The sequence below is a fragment of the Hypomesus nipponensis genome, chromosome 16, assembly GCF_054491055.1.
Source record: "Hypomesus nipponensis isolate SF chromosome 16, ASM5449105v1, whole genome shotgun sequence".
NCBI lineage: Eukaryota > Metazoa > Chordata > Actinopteri > Osmeriformes > Osmeridae > Hypomesus > Hypomesus nipponensis.
Genome location: NC_140376.1, coordinates 3960721 through 3978813, shown reverse-complemented (window position 1 = coordinate 3978813; position 18093 = coordinate 3960721). Strand labels below are relative to the sequence as shown.

Genomic DNA, 18093 nt, shown 5'->3' with positions numbered 1-18093 from the left:
AATGGACAAACAAAGGCTGTTTTGAGCTTGTCGGCTTCCTCGACTTACAACTGATAAAAGCCTGACTTGAGGTCCAGGACAGAGAACCCCTTTTAGCCTGCGAGCGCAGAGAAAGATCTTCCAGATTTGGGAGAGCGTAGGCATCCTTGATAGTCTGCAGGTTCAGTTTTCGGTAATCAATACAAAGTTGTACGTCTCCATTTTTCTTTCTGACCACCACTATTGGTGAGGAGAACGGTGACTCTGACTCCTGAATTACTCCTGCCTCACTTAGCTCCTGCAGATGTCTCCGCACTGCATCGAGGTCTTGTGGACGTATGGGTTGAGGTCAATGCTTAAAGGGGGTTTGGTCACTTAACTTGATTTGGTGTTTAACTTTATCTGTTCGACCAAAGTCTGAGTCGTGAAGAGCAAATACTTCTGGCATAGCACCTAATTTTTTCTCTATTCTCTCCCTCCATTCAGCCGAAAGAGGAGAGCCATCAAAGTTCAAATTCAGCTTCACATATTCAGGAGACTTTGGTAGTTTATCTTGGTGAGCTGCATTGGGTGACCCTTGGTTACTTGGCACCACTGTCTGCAAAGCATGTATTTCAGCGATGACACTCTTTGCAGGAATGATTATGTCATGCTTACTTTCGTTGCGTAACACTACTGGTACTTTCTTAGATGGAGTGTCAGGGAGACTAATTAAACCGCTGGTAACTAACATGCCTCCAGGTAAAGAAGACGACACAGGTGGTTCAATAACAATCCAACGGTCAGGGAATTTATCTTTTACATGCACCAATCCTTCTGTCACACAGCTTCGTCCAGCAAGTACGACTGTAGGGTCTTTCCCTGACAACCTCACTAACCCTAGGCTGCTATTTTGTTTTTTCTTATCTCTCTGCTGCATCACTTTCATAACAACTCTGCAACCATAGGGTAGAGCTTGCAGGCTTGTGTTTTTAGTAGAGCAGTTCTCATAAACTATGTCCAAAGTATTTGTGCCTATCAAGAGTTTTGACTGCACGCTAGACTGCATGTCTGGCACGACTAAAGCAAGGGTGGGCATAGTGATCTCAGAGCCAAAGCAGCTCTCGGGGAAGGTGATATCTGCTTCTATGAAGCCTGAATAGGGTACGGCTTGACCATTAGCAGCCTCTACTTCTAACAGCTCATTCAAAGGGTGGATCTTTAAGTTTGAGAGGTTGCTCTCATGGAAAGACACTGTCGTTACTTGAGATCCGGTGTCAAGAAGGCAGTTACATGTTTGTCCATTTATGAGCACTTGAGCCGTGTATGTAGCTCCAATCAACCCCTTTGGTAGTTCCACATCATTTGATCTTGTGCACAAAAACTTCCCTTTTCTGTTAGGTTCAGTAACGGAGTTGGGACTGTTGTCACTGCTTTAAGCCCTCATTTGTCCCACAATGAGAGCTGAGTTCCGTTTAAACGTTGGGAAGAGGCTTTGTCATCTTGACTGTCCCACAAGGACTGTTTTTCTTTTAGTTGTGTGTTCTTTGCAGCTACTAGTGATGGGTTTGGCTCGTTAGGACATACAGATGCCATATGGCCATCCTCTATGCATTGAAAACAGTACCAAGGCTTTGCTCTGTTACTAGGACGTTCAGATGCTTTCCTCTTTGTTGCATGCTTTGCATTGAATTTTGTCACATTGGTCTTTGCTGTTGATGGTTTCTGTGTTTTTATACTTGTTAACTGGCTTTGAAGCTCAGTAACCTGTTTCTTAAGTCAGCGACAACACCATCTGATGAAGATGCATGTGACTCTGCTTACTGAGTGACTTGTTTCCTCAACTCAGTGATATCATTCCCCAATGATGGGTCAATTCAAGAGAGCTTGCTGCCAAGAGATGTGCATTGGCTTTTTGCTTTGATGCATCAAGGTGCTTCTTCATTTGGTTGTCTTTCGCACTCTGTCTGTCTTCCTCTACACGAAGCTGCAGCAGCAACTCAGGAAATGGAGGTGGGCTGTCTCTTACATTCAAGCTGAAGGTCAGCTATCAGCACATGATCCCAGCACCCCCGACCAAACTGCCACAGGAGATGCTTGTCAGCTTCACTAGCATATACGCCACCTCTTCTTATCGCTTTAGTGAGAACCGTCTGTAGCCTGTGCATTACTGGGAAGGTTTCTCTTCAGAGTTTTGGAGTGTGTTGAGGAACAAAGCAAAAAGCCCATCTCCATCTTCGACGGTTCCGAATGCTGAGTCTAATAGTTCAAGGTAAGCTGTAGGCAAAGTTTGGGGGCCTAAAGGTTTGACAACATTGGCGGCTGGTGGCACCAAGCTGTCAAGGATCTTCCTTGAGCGCTGAACGTTAGACAGAGCTGGGTCTTTGAGAATAAGCTCAACGCTAGTTTGCCATGTGTCAAAGTCTACTTCATGACCGGAGCATGGGTTTCTGCCAGAAAATGCTTTAAGTCTGAATTACGCATTCATCAGTGACCCTGGGGCGTCACTTTTCACCACGTGCTCTACAATCATTCGCTGCACTTCTGGAGGGTTAGCATAATTCACATCTGTCATAGGGACTGTCTTCTCTTTAATCTGGCTGAATTCTTTGGCCTCAGCCGCACGTTGGGGAGTTTTGCCATGCTTCTTTGTCTTAACAGAAGAGGCTACTTGTGGCTGCGTCACTGGTATTCGAGCTTGTTCATTCTCAATTTCTGTGTTGGGAGACTCAGTCTCAGGCTCATCACTGGGCTCTGCACTAGAAGGTACTGATTTACTGCATTCAGATAGTTGTTCTTGCAGGAGCTCTTCAAAGGATCTACCCCTCAGTTTAGCGATATTTTGCAGTTCACTCAAAACTCTGGGTGGCGCTCACAGTTGCAGTGGGAACATATTCACTAGTCAGGGCTTTGATCAGGTATGTGATTTCACTGGGACTCATAACTATATGGGAGTAAGGGTTCAAGGGCTCTCACTGCAGCTCCACTCTCATACTCTACAATAGCATGTCTGTGATACGGGGATTCAGGGTCATCTACTCCAATAGTTTTCCCATTACGCCCATACCGGCTCAAGGAATCAGCGACAACCTGATCTGATTCTGTGTCAGTAAGTCTACAACAACGACTGAGTAGGCACTTTTACATTTTCTCTGGCTACAACTTCCGTATTTTGGCCGGACTTAATTCAATTTTAGGTCTGGGTGTTCAGATTAATTTATTGAACTAATATTTGTCTTTATTTTAGTACTCAACTACTCCTGGCTGGCTCGCCATGTTATGTAGCACTTATGAGGAACAAATAAGTCAGTTACTCAGGACCAGGGTCTAGGTTCAGAGGAGCAGTTGGTAGTTAAATGATAATAACACCCCAGACCAACACAAGTAAGTTTCAATGCCAGCTTGTTTATATAAAAGAGTAGAAAAAGTTTAGAAGCAGATAGAAATAGTAAATGGCACCAAATAACAGTTTACATACACAAAGTACATACCATAGACAGTCTTTGCTTTTAAATGCGATCTATTCAAGTTTTAACCTTTTTAATGAACGAAAATAATTGAAATATTATTTATTTGTTTTAGTTTGACAACCTAATTTGTTTCAGGAATAACTTCCAATTTAAATTAAAGTTTAACTTTAATTTGATATTCAGTTTATTATCTCGAGTTTACTCTGCTTTAAGTTCTTATTGAAATCTCTGTTAGTCAATCTTATTTTTACTTCGTTAGAACTGTTTTAGGATCTCGTAATTTTCCTATTAACAATATGCTACGCCAGTGAGCTACTGAAGCTAAGCTTTTGAAATATCATATCCATTTGCCAGTTCAATGCAACACAGGCTACATGGAAAATCACAAGGAAAAGAACAAAAGGTATGTAAAATCAGATATAACATTTACAAATTAACAGTATGAAAAGCTATAATCAGTCTCTTTTCGACAAATGCAACCGTTGCTAGCGACCACGTTGGGCAGTCCAATGCTACATTCTGCTTGATGTGACGCAGAAGGAAAGTTGTCGATTAGCAGTGATTCCGCTTGAGTCCACGTTTAACGAAATCCTAAATCCAGTACTGTAACTCCACTCACATCCAGAACATTTCTGTAGGATCGTCCTACCGCAACCGGGATGAATGAGTTCAACACGCAGGTGACTCACGGATGCAAGGTTATTGTTCGTTGTAGATCTTCTTCATGGGAGGCTCGCCATCTTTACCGTCTGCTTGCAGCATGAAATGTAGTTTCAAGCATTCGAAAATTCACTTGTCGGTCAACTAACTAAATAGCAGCAATATAAACCACAGTCTACTTGTGTAGACAGAATGTAACATAACACTTTTACAAAACAAAATAAGAAAAAATAAAACACGTTAGTTTTACCATTCTTGTTCAGGTCACTGGCTCTGTCTTGCTAACACCTTCCTTCGAGCTCTCCTCTCTTGCAATTCACTTTCTTCCCGCCACAGGAAGAGCTATAGCCATTCTGATTGGCTGATAAAACCATAGTATCTTAAAGTACAAGGATACCTTTTTAACAACTAATAAGATGCTATTAACTCTGATATTTATTGTTATCTTATTTAACCTGGTTAAGTCATGTAGTTTATTCCTATTATTATGAAATGTATATACCTATATTTTATTGGTATTTATTCAAAATCTAACTATTTTAGAAAAAATGACGTTGTGTCCTTGGGCAAGGCACTTCACCCTACTGGCCTCGGGAGAATGTCCCTGTACTTACTGTAAATCGCTCTGGATAAGAGCTTCTGCTAAATGTAAATTTATTTTAATCCAGGTTACACGTGGTAAGAGAAATAGAGAGAGACAAGGACAAGAATGAGAGAGAGAGAAGATGGGTAAATGAATGCACATTCAGTTAATAGAAAAAAAGACAACAGCAAGTAATGGTTCTATTCAAACCACAGGCAAATTTCTGCTTGGCAGGATATCTATCTGTGGGTGGTTAGGTTTCCACCCACACGCCAGCCAATGTCTACGCTTGATTTATAGTGATTAATCACTGGGGGTGGGGCCTGGGGGCAGGAATGACCGGGGATTGAGGGGGCGTGAATGCAGAGGCAGGTATACAGACACTTCAAGACAGCTTAACGAGCCCAAACCACAGGACTGGGAAATGCCCCATGTACAGGCTAGCCAATAGAGAGATGTGTGTGTGTGGTGGAGGTGCAGATTGATGAGTAGGTGTGAACAGTAAAGATCCAAGTATTGACAACACAGGACACACAGTACAATATGGGGGTGCTGACTGGGTGCGTGGAGAGGAGGGGGAGGGGAGGGGAGGGGAGGGGAGGGGAGGGGAGGGGAGGGGAGGGGAGGGGAGGGGAGGGGAGGGGAGGGGAGGGGAGGGGAGGGGAGGGGAGGGGAGGGGAGGGGAGGGGAGGGGAGGGGAGGAAGCCAGCAGGACCTACTCTGCCAGCTCATTACCAGGCTGTTTCAGACACTTCCTGGATGTGACCATCAAACAAGCTCCTCTACACGATGTTGAACCATAGACAAACCTGTCCTCTTTAACAAGCTGTTTTCACATCTATGAATCCGCTAGTGATAAGGAGGGGGGGGGGGGGGGGGGGGGAGAAAAGGAGCAAAGGTAAAGAGGAGGAAGTGGAAAAGAAGAGAGGAGAAGGGACAGAATACAAAGGATGACAAAACGTCAATACTAGTGATGAAGGAATCTTTGATCTCTCTCCCCCCATCTCTCCCTCCACCTCCTTCTCTCTCCATTTCAGCTGAAGAGGATCAGTAAACACAGATCCTTAGATACAGGAAACAGAATGTAACCGTGACTCGCAGGATGACTGGCGGGATAATGCACACGCACACACACACACCAAGTCAAACACAGATACACACACACACACACACACACCTTGAATAGCAATCCAAGCCTGCCTTCACTCACTGCAGCATTACACCCAGCTGACCCTCTGTTCCAGATACCCAGCATGCAGACCAATACCAGGCTGTGAGGATTGGGAAGGGCCGGGGCATGACTACCAGAGACACAAGCTACAGCTCTGGCCTCATTCTCTCATGTCGATCAATGTCGACATGGGACGGCCTTTGACTTGGCTAATCTACTACTGTAGCGATTTAGCTCATCAACACACACAGACTCATGTTATAGACAGGAGAAAGCTCAGCTTCCCACACTCCACTCTGTCATGCACACAAGCACACAAGCACACAAGCACACAGACACACACACAGACACACACACTCCAAATCAGGAGCTGCTGTTTAGTCGAAAAAGGACCTTTAAACACAAAATGTTATTGTTCGAGGGCTGGGGAGAGGGACGGCTAATACAGGGAGAAGGGGTGGAAACAGTTAGCATCCAAACCACACGGAATATCCCATTATACCGCAGTGCAGTCTCTCTGTGTGTGTGTGCGTGCGTGTGTGTGTGTGACTCAACAGTAGTCCGCCCTGGCCACAGTCCTGGATCCCAGCAGCCCAGCATCTGAGGTCCATCATAGGAGGAACACGCAGAGCCTGCCTGGACCCACAACCATGGCGCCCGGCGTAGCCTTCTCCCCACAACACCAACAAACACACCGTGGCCATGGCAACGGCAGGACACGCAGCACAGAGGATCATGGGTAGAGTGGAGGAGGAGGGAGGGGGGGGGGGGGGGCGCCGCCTTGAAGGACCTAGATATGCAAGTAAGGAATTTTGAACAGTTTTTCCCCTTAAGTGGTTTGGAGGGAAGGAGGTGAGGAGGGAAGGAGGTGAGGAAACAAGGGATGGAGAGGAGGTTGGCTGGCAGAGAGTATTAAAGCCCATGCAGACACACCTCATGTTGACTATCAAACACACAGGTCTCGTCTAGCCTTACCCTCTGTCGTCTGTCACCACACAAACACACAGGCCTCGTCTAGCCTTACCCTCTGTCGTCTGTCACCACACAAACACACAGCCAGGGCATAATAACAGCGTTGACCTAATGATTATTTACCTCAAAGAGCGTTATGAAAATAATTATCGGAGGTGTCAAATAATGAATCAGCCACTGATTCACGGCATTCCCCAGACCATAATAGTCCTCTCTCCTTTCTGCCTTTGTCCTCTGGCAGTGTCACACACACACACATAGATAACAATCCCATCTCATGCCTACAGTCAACAATTACCGTCCATCAAAACCCAAATCATCCCAGATAGTAATCTGATACCCAGAACGCTCCATTGCCAATGTGCAATTATTCGCTGCAGTGGTTAATGGTTGTAAATGTGCTTGCATTCCAGTACGGCCCTTAATGTAGTTATGGGAGTCTTACCTAAGGTGTTCCACAGACAGACAAACACACACCCACACATCACGTCAGCCTAAAGCTACTTGGTTAACCATCAGATACCTGGCCAGAGATGGTGGAGAAGGCCGCAGAGCTTTCAGTCATTCTATATCAGCTCGTCTTTGACAGGAAGACAAGAAAGCCTAGTTCTCTGAGGTTCAGGCCCCAGGGGGTCTGGGGCCAATATGAAGCAACATGAACGGTGTGTGTGTGTGTGTGTGCATTTTGGAGAGAGGGCACACGTGTGTGTGTGTATGCATCGTTTTTGTGTTTTTGTTTTTGCCATTCGCCATTCTCTCCCCTCACCACTGGCTAGCATCAACATAACTGCATCCTATGAGCTCTGATCGACCCCAAACTGCTTCCTGGGACATGCTGCTATAATGACCCCAAGACCAGCCTTGCCTGGGGCGAGAGGTCAAAGGTCAGATGGGTAAGTGATCTCCCTGACGACCGAGCAGACTTCACACCTGCAAGAGCAGCAGTGAGCCGCTGACAGCTTCTGATGGACACGTGTGCGCACACACACACACACACGTACATGCACACACACAGACATGCACACACACACAGCGCACAAACACATCTGTAATATGTCAGAACAGACAACCACCTCGCTAACAAGCCAGCATTCGGAGCAAGCGTTACCTGAGGGCAGTGCGTGCGTGGGTGCCTGTTTGTGTGTGTGCGTGTGTGTGTTTGTGTGTGTGCGTGTGTGTGTTTGTGTGTGTGCGTGTGTGTGTTTGTGTGTGTGCGTGTGTGTGTTTGTGTGTGTGCGTGGGTGTGTTTGTGTGTGTGCGTGTGTGTGTTTGTGTGTGTGCGTGTGTGTGTTTGTGTGTGTGCGTGTGTGTGTTTGTGTGTGAGGTATGAGACTCTCATATGTCAGCCCAGCTAGGTAGAGAGAAGGGGGAACACAATCCCAACACTTAACACCCAAGAACACTCCTTTGTCATGGGAAGGTATGAGACATGCAGCTGGTGTGTGTGTGTGCTTATATGTGTGTGACCTAGACACAGACAGACAGAGACACCTAGACAGACAGACATACAGACAGAAAGACAGACAAGGCAGACAGACAGGCAGCAGGCAGGCAGGCAGGCAGGCAGGCAGGCAGGCAGGCAGGCAGGCAGGCAGGCAGGCAGGCAGGCAGGCAGGCAGGCAGCCATGTAGACAGGAGGACATATCCACACAAACGGCCCATACAAACCCAGGCAGACTTAAACAAGCACTTAATCCTTCTCAATCACTGATGCCATGAAAAGTACATTTGACTGGATTAAATGTAATGAAATCACTGGCTAGGGATGACATCAATAAGAACAAGCACATCAACCAACATATTAGCAACAGCAGAGAATTCTCAGACAAACAGACAGAAAAACAAACACATAACTGACAGAGACAGGCATATAAACAGACAGGCATATACAGACAGACATATAGAGACATATAGACAAGACAGACAGACAGACAGGCATATACAGACATATTGACAGACAGACAGGCATACAGACTGACCTAGATACAGGCATACAAAGACAAACAGACAAACAAACAGTCATACAGACAGACTGCCTTTGCTCTCTCAAAGATTAAGCAAGACTAAATCTAATTGTGAGTCATGTGATTCAGTGGGAACCCCACCACAGTGTAGAGACTGGATGGCCTGTTTGTCCAGCACCACACTGGCCCACACCCTCGCTGTCTCTCACACAGGAAAACTAATACCACACTGCCCTCTAGTGGCCCAGGTTAGACAGTGGTTCCCTTTGACTACATAACACGATCCTGCAAAGTGACTGTGTAAGCAAGCTAGCAAGTCAGTCATTCATCTACAGGGCCATCAGCATCTATAGCGATCTTGTCCACAACCAGGATACGTAGGGACACATGCACACACACGAAACACACACACAGGCCAACATGCACACTGCCCCCCCTCAACCAACACACACACACACACGTACACACACGCAGGAACAAGCCAAAGCATTTGTGAGTAACTGAATTGGGTCAAAGGAGGGGGGGGGGGGGTAGCCAGAGCAAGGGAGAGAGACCGGGAAGAGAGTGAGGGATAGGGAGCAGGGGAGCGAGGGAGGGAGGTGAGGAGGAACCAGAAGGGAGAGAGAGAGGACGCCAGAGAGGAAGAGAGCAGGGGAGAGAGAATGAATGCGCAAGGGAGAGAGTGAGAGACAGAGTGAGAGACAGAGAGAGTGAAAGGGAGGGATAGAGAGACAGAAAGAGCGAGAGGAGCGAGGGAAGGAGGCGGGTGTGTGGGTGAACAGAACGTGTAAAGAGGTCACCAGAGAGCCTGAGCCCCCCTGTCTCCTCACTACAGCTGCTGGCAGGGATCCAAACTAGCAACCCACCAGAGCCCCGCTACGGGGGCACAGCCAGGGGGGCTCAGCCAGGGGGGCTCAGCCAGGGGGGCGCTGGCTCTGGACCCAAGATACTGATTTAGGCTCCGTTTGGACACTGTTAATGAAGGTAGGGTACGAGGAGGGGGGGGGAGGGTGACCTTAAAACAGTCTCTGGAGACATGTCACAGAAGAGGCACTACAGGAGAGATAGAGAGGGAGGGAGGGAGGGAGGGAGGGAGGGAGGGAGGGAGGGAGGGAGGGAGGGAGGGAGGGAGGGAGGGAGGGAGGGAGGGAGGGAGGGAGGGAGGGAGGGAGGGAGGGAGGGAGGGAGGGAGGGAGGGAGGGAGGGAGGGAAGGAGGGAAGGAGGGAAGGAGGGAAGGAGGGAAGGAGGGAAGGAGGGAAGGAGGGAAGGAGGGAGGGAAGGAGGGAAGGAGGGAAGGAGGGAAGGAGGGAAGGAGGGGGATGGAAGCCAGGGGCTTCCGTAGGGATGAAGAGAGACGGAGGGAGAGAGGGAGGCTCAAGGGGAGGAATGGGGAGGTGGGCAGAGGGTTTCGGGGGGCGGGAGGCAGGGGGGGCCCGGTTGAGTACGGTTCACAGCGTCAGAATGGCCAGCAGCCCGTCAGGCCTTTGATACGGCAGAGCCACAGTGAGAGGCCCAGAGACCCCCTCCATCATCTCCCCCTGTACCCACAGCACACACACACACATCAGAGATGTGTCCACGCATTTCCCAGCTTTAACGAGCTGTCATAGATCAACGTGTTTAACGAAGCGTTTGGACCGGGACAGACTCTCACCAGAGCTGCAGAGCGAGTGATGATGGATGGATGGTGGTAAAAAAACCATTGAATATACCTATAGGAACAATGCTCTGCTTGAGTGTTACAAGCAAATCACTCACACACACACACATGCACACACACACACATACACACACAGAGATAAATAGAGCTATTCAAGCATTCCCTTGACAGGCTCCAACACTCCTTTGGAGCCGGTGAACTGAACAAGGTTCCCAGAAAGCTTGGCTGGAAAATAGGACAGTGTTTGGGGGTCTGGGGGACTGGGGGTCTGGAGGGAGGCAGGCAGGCAGGCAGGCAGGCCGGGGAAGTGATGGGTGTCCAGGGGCTCTGACTACTGTCTCCACAGCTGGGGGTGGTGGGCGTTTACACAGATGGCCTGTTACGTAAACACTTGTTACAGTACTTGATGAGTGTGTGTCTGTCTGTCTGTCTGTCTGTCTGTCTGTCTGTCTGTCTGTCTGACGGTTGGTTGGTTGGTCTGTCTGGCTGTCAGTGTGTTGTAACAAATGTTTCCCTCCAGAGGAGCCAGTGTAATCAGCATGAGAAAGTACTCTGGAAGATTCCACACAAACCCTCTGACCCTCCACAGGTCTAGGGCCAATGCTCCCCACCGCCATGGCAACCAGCACGGCAACCAGCATAGCCACAGGAACCTAGGTTTGACCCGGATCCCTCCCTCTCATACTCCCCTTTCCCCCCCTCCCAAATCCCTCCCTCATGTCTCTGTTCCTCTCCTGTTTTCCCCTCATGCCCCCCCCCCCCCCCCGTTTTCCCTAATCTGTCTCTGTTTATACATTAAGAATAAAGAATAGCTACAAAATCTAAACGTCCCACATGACAACAAACGACAACATGCCCCTCCCCCCCCCCCCCCACACACACACACACACACAGACGCACACACACACACAGTGACACACACACACAGACGCACACACACACACACAGACGCACAGTGACACACACACAGATGCACACACACCTTTCGACCACGTCGACCCCGTTCCAGCAGGTGTACTCGTCCACCACCATCTCGCTCTCACACAGCATCTCAGGGAGCTCGGAGAAGAAGCCCTGGTAGCGCTGGATGTAGGTCTTAAACTCTCTGGTGGGGAGAGGGGAGAGGGGGTGGGTGAAGGGGAATGAGAGAGGAAGAGGGGCAAAGAGAAGGGAGGAGGGTAAGACAGTATATACACACTCACTGTGCTGTGCAGGGTGTGGTGTCAGAGTCCACCACACAGGGATTAACGTGGTTCCATCGAGTGCTTACCTGGAGATCTTTTTCAGGCTGCGAGACTTGTCGTTCTTCGAGGGCTTCAGAGGCAGTGACCTGGGGAGGATGAGGTCAGGGTTGGAGGGAAGGAGAAAGGAGACACACAATAATAAATAAATAAATGAGACACACACACACACCCAAAACACACACACATATTGAGGACGAATATTCACTGATCTGACATTGAAACTGGACGGCCTGGCAGTGGGGCGGTCTCCACCGCGGACCCACTCACCTCTTGTTGAGGCGTCCCTCAGTCGCCTCTGTGTGGGAGGGGGACAAGGTCAGCGACGGGGTCACGGGGGTCGTGGCCCCCGGGGTGGGCCGCGCGCTCGTCGTGGTGGGAACGTATGTGAGGGGCCCGCACACTTTATCAACCTGGAGTCGGACACCGACAGAGAGACACAGGGAGACGATGAGAGAGGGAGAGAGAGGGACTGGAGAGAGAGGGACTGGAGAGAGAGAGAGAGAGAGAGAGAGAGAGAGAGAGAGAGAGAGAGAGAGAGAGAGAGAGAGAGAGAGAAAGAGAGAGAGCAAAAGACAGAGAGATATATATCAAGAGCAACTTTTCCACAGCTTTCTGTATCTCGTCTTCTCTCCCAGCCTCTTGCCTTTCACCCCTATTTCTCTCTTTCCATCCCGGTCAGTGCAGTCAGAGTTATGGACCGGTGTGACAGCCCCCTCTCCCCCCGCCCCCCCCCCCCCCCCCCCGTACTGCTGAGGCTCTCTAATGGAATTAGCTCAGCTGGCTCCTGGACAGGACCTGATCCACTTGGGAGACAGGGAAAAATGTACAGAGAAATATATTTGATTCTTGTTCGGGATCTGTCGGTGAGTATTTGCATTGTGTGTGTATTTATGTGTGTGTGCGTTTGTGTGTTTCCACTCGGGGTACAGGAAAACGTACGAGAAAAATCTAAAGTTCTGTATTTGCTTTTTGTGTATTTGCATTGGTGTGTGTGTGTGTGTGTGTGCATGCTTGTGTGTGTCTGTTTCTAAAGAGTCCTATTTGCCCAGAGATTAGCCACAGAAACATTCTCATCGCTGTGTCCCATTGTACAGCGGGTAGGGGTTGTCCGGCCAACCAGAGGACTCTTTGTCCGGCGGTGGATTTGCATTCTGGGCGCCAAGCAGCGGTTCATACTGACCCCCCACCCACCCCACCCCACCCCCTCTCACCCAGAGACTGGCCCCGGGTGACACCGACACCAGGGAGTCCTGGAGACCCTTAACACAAAGATCGGGGGCGCATTCAGAGACACTAAACATCACCTTGTTTGCAGAGAGACAAGCCTGTTTCTAATAAACACGCTGAGCTGAGTGGTGGCCGGAAAATTATAGATTAACTGAAGCCATCACAACATACAAAGTGGGAGTCAGGTGGCTGAGCGGTTAGGGAATCGGTCCAATAGTCTGATGGTTGCCGGTTCAATTCCTGGCTGTGCAAAATGACGTTGTGTCCTTGGGCAAGGCACGTCACCCTACTTGCCTTGGGGGGAATGTCCCTGTACTTACTGTAAGTCGCTCTGGATAAGAGCGTCTGCTAAATGACTAAATGTAATGGAAATGTACTTTGGGATACTATCATACCTCCTGCACCCAGTCAGTCTGGGAAAAGATAAATAAACATTCATATAAGGCTAACACAACTGTTTAGTGTCCGCTAGGTTTCACAATAAGGAACTCCTAAAACTGTTGTTTTAGAAGCACTTGAGCATCTGTCTGTCTGTCCTGAGGTCAGGTTGCATAAAGACAGACAGGTGAGAAGGAGCTGTCTCGTTCTCTTGGATGGAACCAGGCCCAGAACACAAACACAAACCCACACACAGGAGCTTGGTGTAGAGCCCATCTCCCATAGGGAGGCTGGGCCGGTCCTCATGCTAATGAAGACCTATTGTCTCAAGGCCGACCAGCCAGGGCCTGCAGTGACATCATCAAAGCACCACTTGAAAGCTGTCAATCATGATCTCATCAGGGCTCTTCCTGCCCTCCCCCCTTCCCCCCATCCCCCTCCCCCGCTCTCCCCAGCCCGAGCCAAGCCCGTCCAAGGGCTCTGACAGGCTCTCGTTTGAGAACCCCACCCCCCCCTTCTCCAACGGATTGGATCCGAGAAAAAACCCCATGAAAGAGTCACGGGGGAACTGGAGAGAAAACTCTTGAGACTGAAGGCTTTTGTGGAGCTGCAACGGGGTGAACCAGAAACAGTCGTCTGATCTGGGTCCAGGAGCTAGGGCCTTGATTGACTTACAGCCTAGAAGAGGCTAGCACGTCGCTCGCGAGAGTCGGACGCCACACTCACGATAGCGGTGATTTGCGGCCCCTGGAGCTGGGCGTGCAGGATGGCGTCGTTGACGTGGTTGCGGATGGCGAGCAGAGCCAGCTCCAGGTCGTGTCCCGTGGCGAGCGTGCCCGTCAGTTCCTGCAGCACCGCCACATACCTCCTCCAGGGGGCGTCCAGCCCCGTCAGCCCCACCAAGCAGCCGCGCATCACGTTGAGACACAGGCCGCCGCACGAGCGGATCAGGGTCAGGCCTCGACAGTGGGAGCAGTACTGCATTCGCACCAAGCCCCGCCCGCACTCCCGCGCCAGAACCATCTTGTCCGTGGCGTTGAGGACCTCACGGCCCAATGAGAGAAGCCGGCTGAGGGTCCGCCCCACCCCCAGGGCCCGCCCCAGCTCCTCCGCCAGGAGACGGGGGTGTGGCCCGAACGGGTGGATGTCCTGGCGCGTCATGGTCAGGCACTCCACGTGATTGGGGGAGGGCAGGGCGGAGGGCGTGGCCGAGGGAGGGTCCAGGCCCGGGTTGACCAGGCGGCGGTACACCAGGGGGAAGAGGTCGTCGTAGAAACTGTGAACGGAGCGCTCCACCGAGGTGTCATTGTCCCCGCCCAGGTAGAGGGCGAGGTCGGAGAAGAGGCGGGTCACCAGGGGGCGGGCCTCGCGGGCCAGGGGCTGGTAGGCACTGTCGAACAGAGCGCTGGTCAGGTTCAGAGTGAAGGACAGCAGAGACTGGAACGTATCTGGAGAGAGAGAGGGAGAGAGAAAGAGAGAGAGAGAGAGAGAGAGAGAGAGAGAGAGAGAGAGAGAGAGAGAGAGAGAGAGAGAGAGAGAGAGAGAAAGAGAGACAAAGAGAGACAGAGAGAGACAGAGACAGAGAGATGGGATTAAGTGGAGAAGGGGGTGAAAGTTAGATTTTTTTATCAACTGTGTGTATTAAGAGTGTGTGTGTGTGTGTGTGTGTGTGTCTATCTGGTAAGTTGAGGAGAGGGGGATCAGAGTCCGTAGACGACTCCCTCCTCTTAGTCTGATGTAAGTCTGATGGCATTCTGACAGATGGAAGGGAGACAGCAACTGGGAAATGCTGCATGACACACACACACACACACCCATCCCCCCCAGCTGCCTTCTTACTCCCACTGACCCCTTGGTGTGTGTCTGTGTGTGTGCGTGTGTGTGTGTGTACGTGTGTGAGGAGGGTTTATGGCTCCGTGCCTGTCCACACCCTGCTTAGTCTAGACAGATCTCCTCCTTCCATTAGAGAATGTCCCTGGAACTGAAAGAATTAGCTTAATCAAGACCATTAAACTGAATGAACCTGGGAGTCACTGTGATTGATCTCTGTGCTTAGTAAGCTGGAATGGGAGAAGAGACTGATTCAGATGCGGAAAGACCAGCAGGTAAGACAGAGGCTGAAGCACTGGTCGGCCCCAGACACTGCCTGTTCACTGCCTCTCTCCCTCCACACACATCCACACAGAGCATCTCACACTTCCACAGCCAAACGGGGAGTTTTGCCCACAGACAGGAAGTTGGTGCGCATGGCTAATTGAGGAACCGCAGAAAAGAAACGACCGAACACACCCAATATAGACGTGGGAAAGAACCAACACATCTCTCAACCCTCCCTTGACACACACACGCACGCACACACACGCACGTCTTGGAGAGCGACTTGTGTGCCTGGATCTGGCTCTGCACCAGTTATTTTGTGGTGTAGAGTCACAGACGAGGGCTCCCGGGGCCCTCGTGTTTACAGGAAGTGACACGACACAGCGGGGGGGGGGGGTGTCAGAGAGTGTGATGCCTCAGGGACGTCCCCCTCCACATCTGCTCGTCCAATGAGAGAGCGGCGGCGAGATACCCCAGCCAGCCCGGGTGGGGGAGAGGAGCGGGCCTTTACAGAGAGGTTCATCCTCTTACTTTAAAATCAGGATGTGTTCAAGCAAGTGGACCGTTTTATCCAAATCAATGTACAGTGGGGGGTTTGAACCCGTCGACCCTCTTGATGTGCAGTCTAATGCTCTTCCACTGAGTGAAATCGTTATGTACTCTGAAAGTCTCGATAGATCTGGGGTAGGTAAAACCCAGTGGTAAAGCATTTAACTATGAATGAAGAGGTCATAGGTTCAAATCCCCCTGTACTTTCGATAAAAGTATATGCTAAATTACTAATGACAAGAAAAGAGAAGGCCTTTATACATCAAAGCACTAAGAACCAACAAGGTAGACTGACTCAGTCAGCATTAATCCCCTGGTCCTCATTTCTGAGTGTGTGTGTGTGTGTGTGTGTGTGTGTGTGGAGTGTGTCTGTCTAAGTGTGTGTATGCATCAACGATACATTTAGTCAAGAGACACCCTACAACTGTGTACCAGTGTTGCAGAGGGAGTGGGTTACACACACACACACACACGCTGTTCCAATTAGGTCTGAGCCCCCCATCCAAGGGAGCCTGTCTGAAGGTTAAGCCTGGCTGCAACTTGGGCTCTAGGGTTACACAGACACAGGGAGCGGGCCTGGAATAACACACGACCACCGCACACTCTGACATGGGCTGGACAGAGACACATACTGCCTTTCAATGTCTCTCTATCTCTCTCTCGCACACACACACACTCAGCAATTGCTGTAAATGTGATACTGGTCCACACCTCCAGTTTCCTGGACAGGAGCAGCTGACTTGTGCGTACTGTAGGTAGACCATGTACAGTATATGTGTGTGTGTGTGTGTGTGCGGAGGAGGTCTCCTTTCTCCAAACGAGGGGACTCGGAATTAGGACCCACCATCCCTCCCTAGCATGTGTGGCGGTATCCTAGCAACAGTGCCCAAAACAGAGAGGTATGGAGTTACAGGGCAGGGATTACTCTTGATCAGGTGATCACCTTATACTGGTCAGCGATAGGACAAGGGTTGGGGTGAAAGGTCAGTGAGGTCATACAGCTTCAGATCCGACTGGTGCATCCGCTGGTCCCCGATAACAGGGTGCATCATGGGAGAAACTGACAGCGTTAGCTCTGGGTACAGCTCAGTGCGCGTTCAATATATAACAGTTTCTGCAACTCTCAACTTAGAACACACACGAAAACAGACACTCAAATATCTTTCATCTCTCCATTTCTCTCCACACACACACACACACACACACTCAGTAAGTGGCTCCTATCTAAGACCCCATGGGACCAGCCACTAGCCTGTGAAAGGCAGTGAGGGACAAGCGGACTATTCTTCAGGCCATTCAGAGCTCCTCGTTAGCGAGACAGTCTGATTCACATGGTAACACAGCTCCTGGGATACTGACTGAATGTAAACATTTCTCACTCCTTTTCTTTCACTGGCTCAGAACAAGACCTGCTGTGTACTCTCCATCTTCCATTAGGGAGAGAGCAGGGGGAAAGCGAGGAGACAGCGAAGAGAGAGGGAGAGACCGAGAAAAACAAAGAGAGACCCAGCAGAGGAGAAGGGAAAGAGAGACCTGGAGACACTGAGCTAGAGAGGGGGGTGGAGTGAGAGGAAGAGAGACGAGAAAAACACTTTTACATCAGCAGCGACCAGGAGCCAAGTCCAAGTGCTCACCTGGCCAGGGACAGGGGGCGGGAGAGCCATCTGTGTGGCGTGTATTTAGAGGTCCTTCGCGGCGGGAACCCATTCGAGCACGGGGCAAGCCCCAAGGGGAGATAGCCCGCCACAGTACCACACAAGCAGTAGTCTAAAGTGCTTCGCTATGCACACAGACACTTAGTGAGCCTTCGACGGGCCCGTGTGACGCAGCAACAGAGGTGTGGGCACTGCTCTTGCGGGTCCACCGCTCCTGCCTGCCCGCCTGCCCGCCTGCTTGCTTACCCTGGAAAGTGGAGGCGTGGTCCCTCATCAGGTACTTGAGCTCAAAGCTGTAGGAGCGCACCTTCTGCAGAGTCTCGCTGCGGACGGCCGCCAGGTAGCTCTCCTCCATCTTCCGGGTGCAGCAGGTGGGCCCCGGGTGCTTGCACACCTGCAGGTCCGCACCTGCACGAGGGGTGAAGGGGCAGAGAGAGAGAGGGGGGAGATAGAGAGAGAGGTGACAAGGTTCAGAGACGGCAGCGTTCCACTTTGTCGCTCACG

The 18093-nt window shown here is 50.4% G+C and overlaps 1 protein-coding gene across 1 annotated transcript in view; it reads right to left on the bottom strand.

Annotated features, from left to right (window-relative positions):
- Nucleotides 1–18093, bottom strand: part of gpc5b (glypican 5b) — a 34448-nt gene that overhangs the window by 13522 nt on the left and 2833 nt on the right. The window contains exons 2-6 of the mRNA XM_084676386.1: nucleotides 17836–17997; nucleotides 14015–14736; nucleotides 11951–12093; nucleotides 11710–11769; nucleotides 11422–11544 (exon numbers count right to left, since the gene is read on the bottom strand). Of these exons, the coding sequence (XP_084532512.1) occupies nucleotides 11422–11544; nucleotides 11710–11769; nucleotides 11951–12093; nucleotides 14015–14736; nucleotides 17836–17997 (1210 nt within the window). The remainder of the gene's footprint in view (nucleotides 1–11421; nucleotides 11545–11709; nucleotides 11770–11950; nucleotides 12094–14014; nucleotides 14737–17835; nucleotides 17998–18093) is intronic.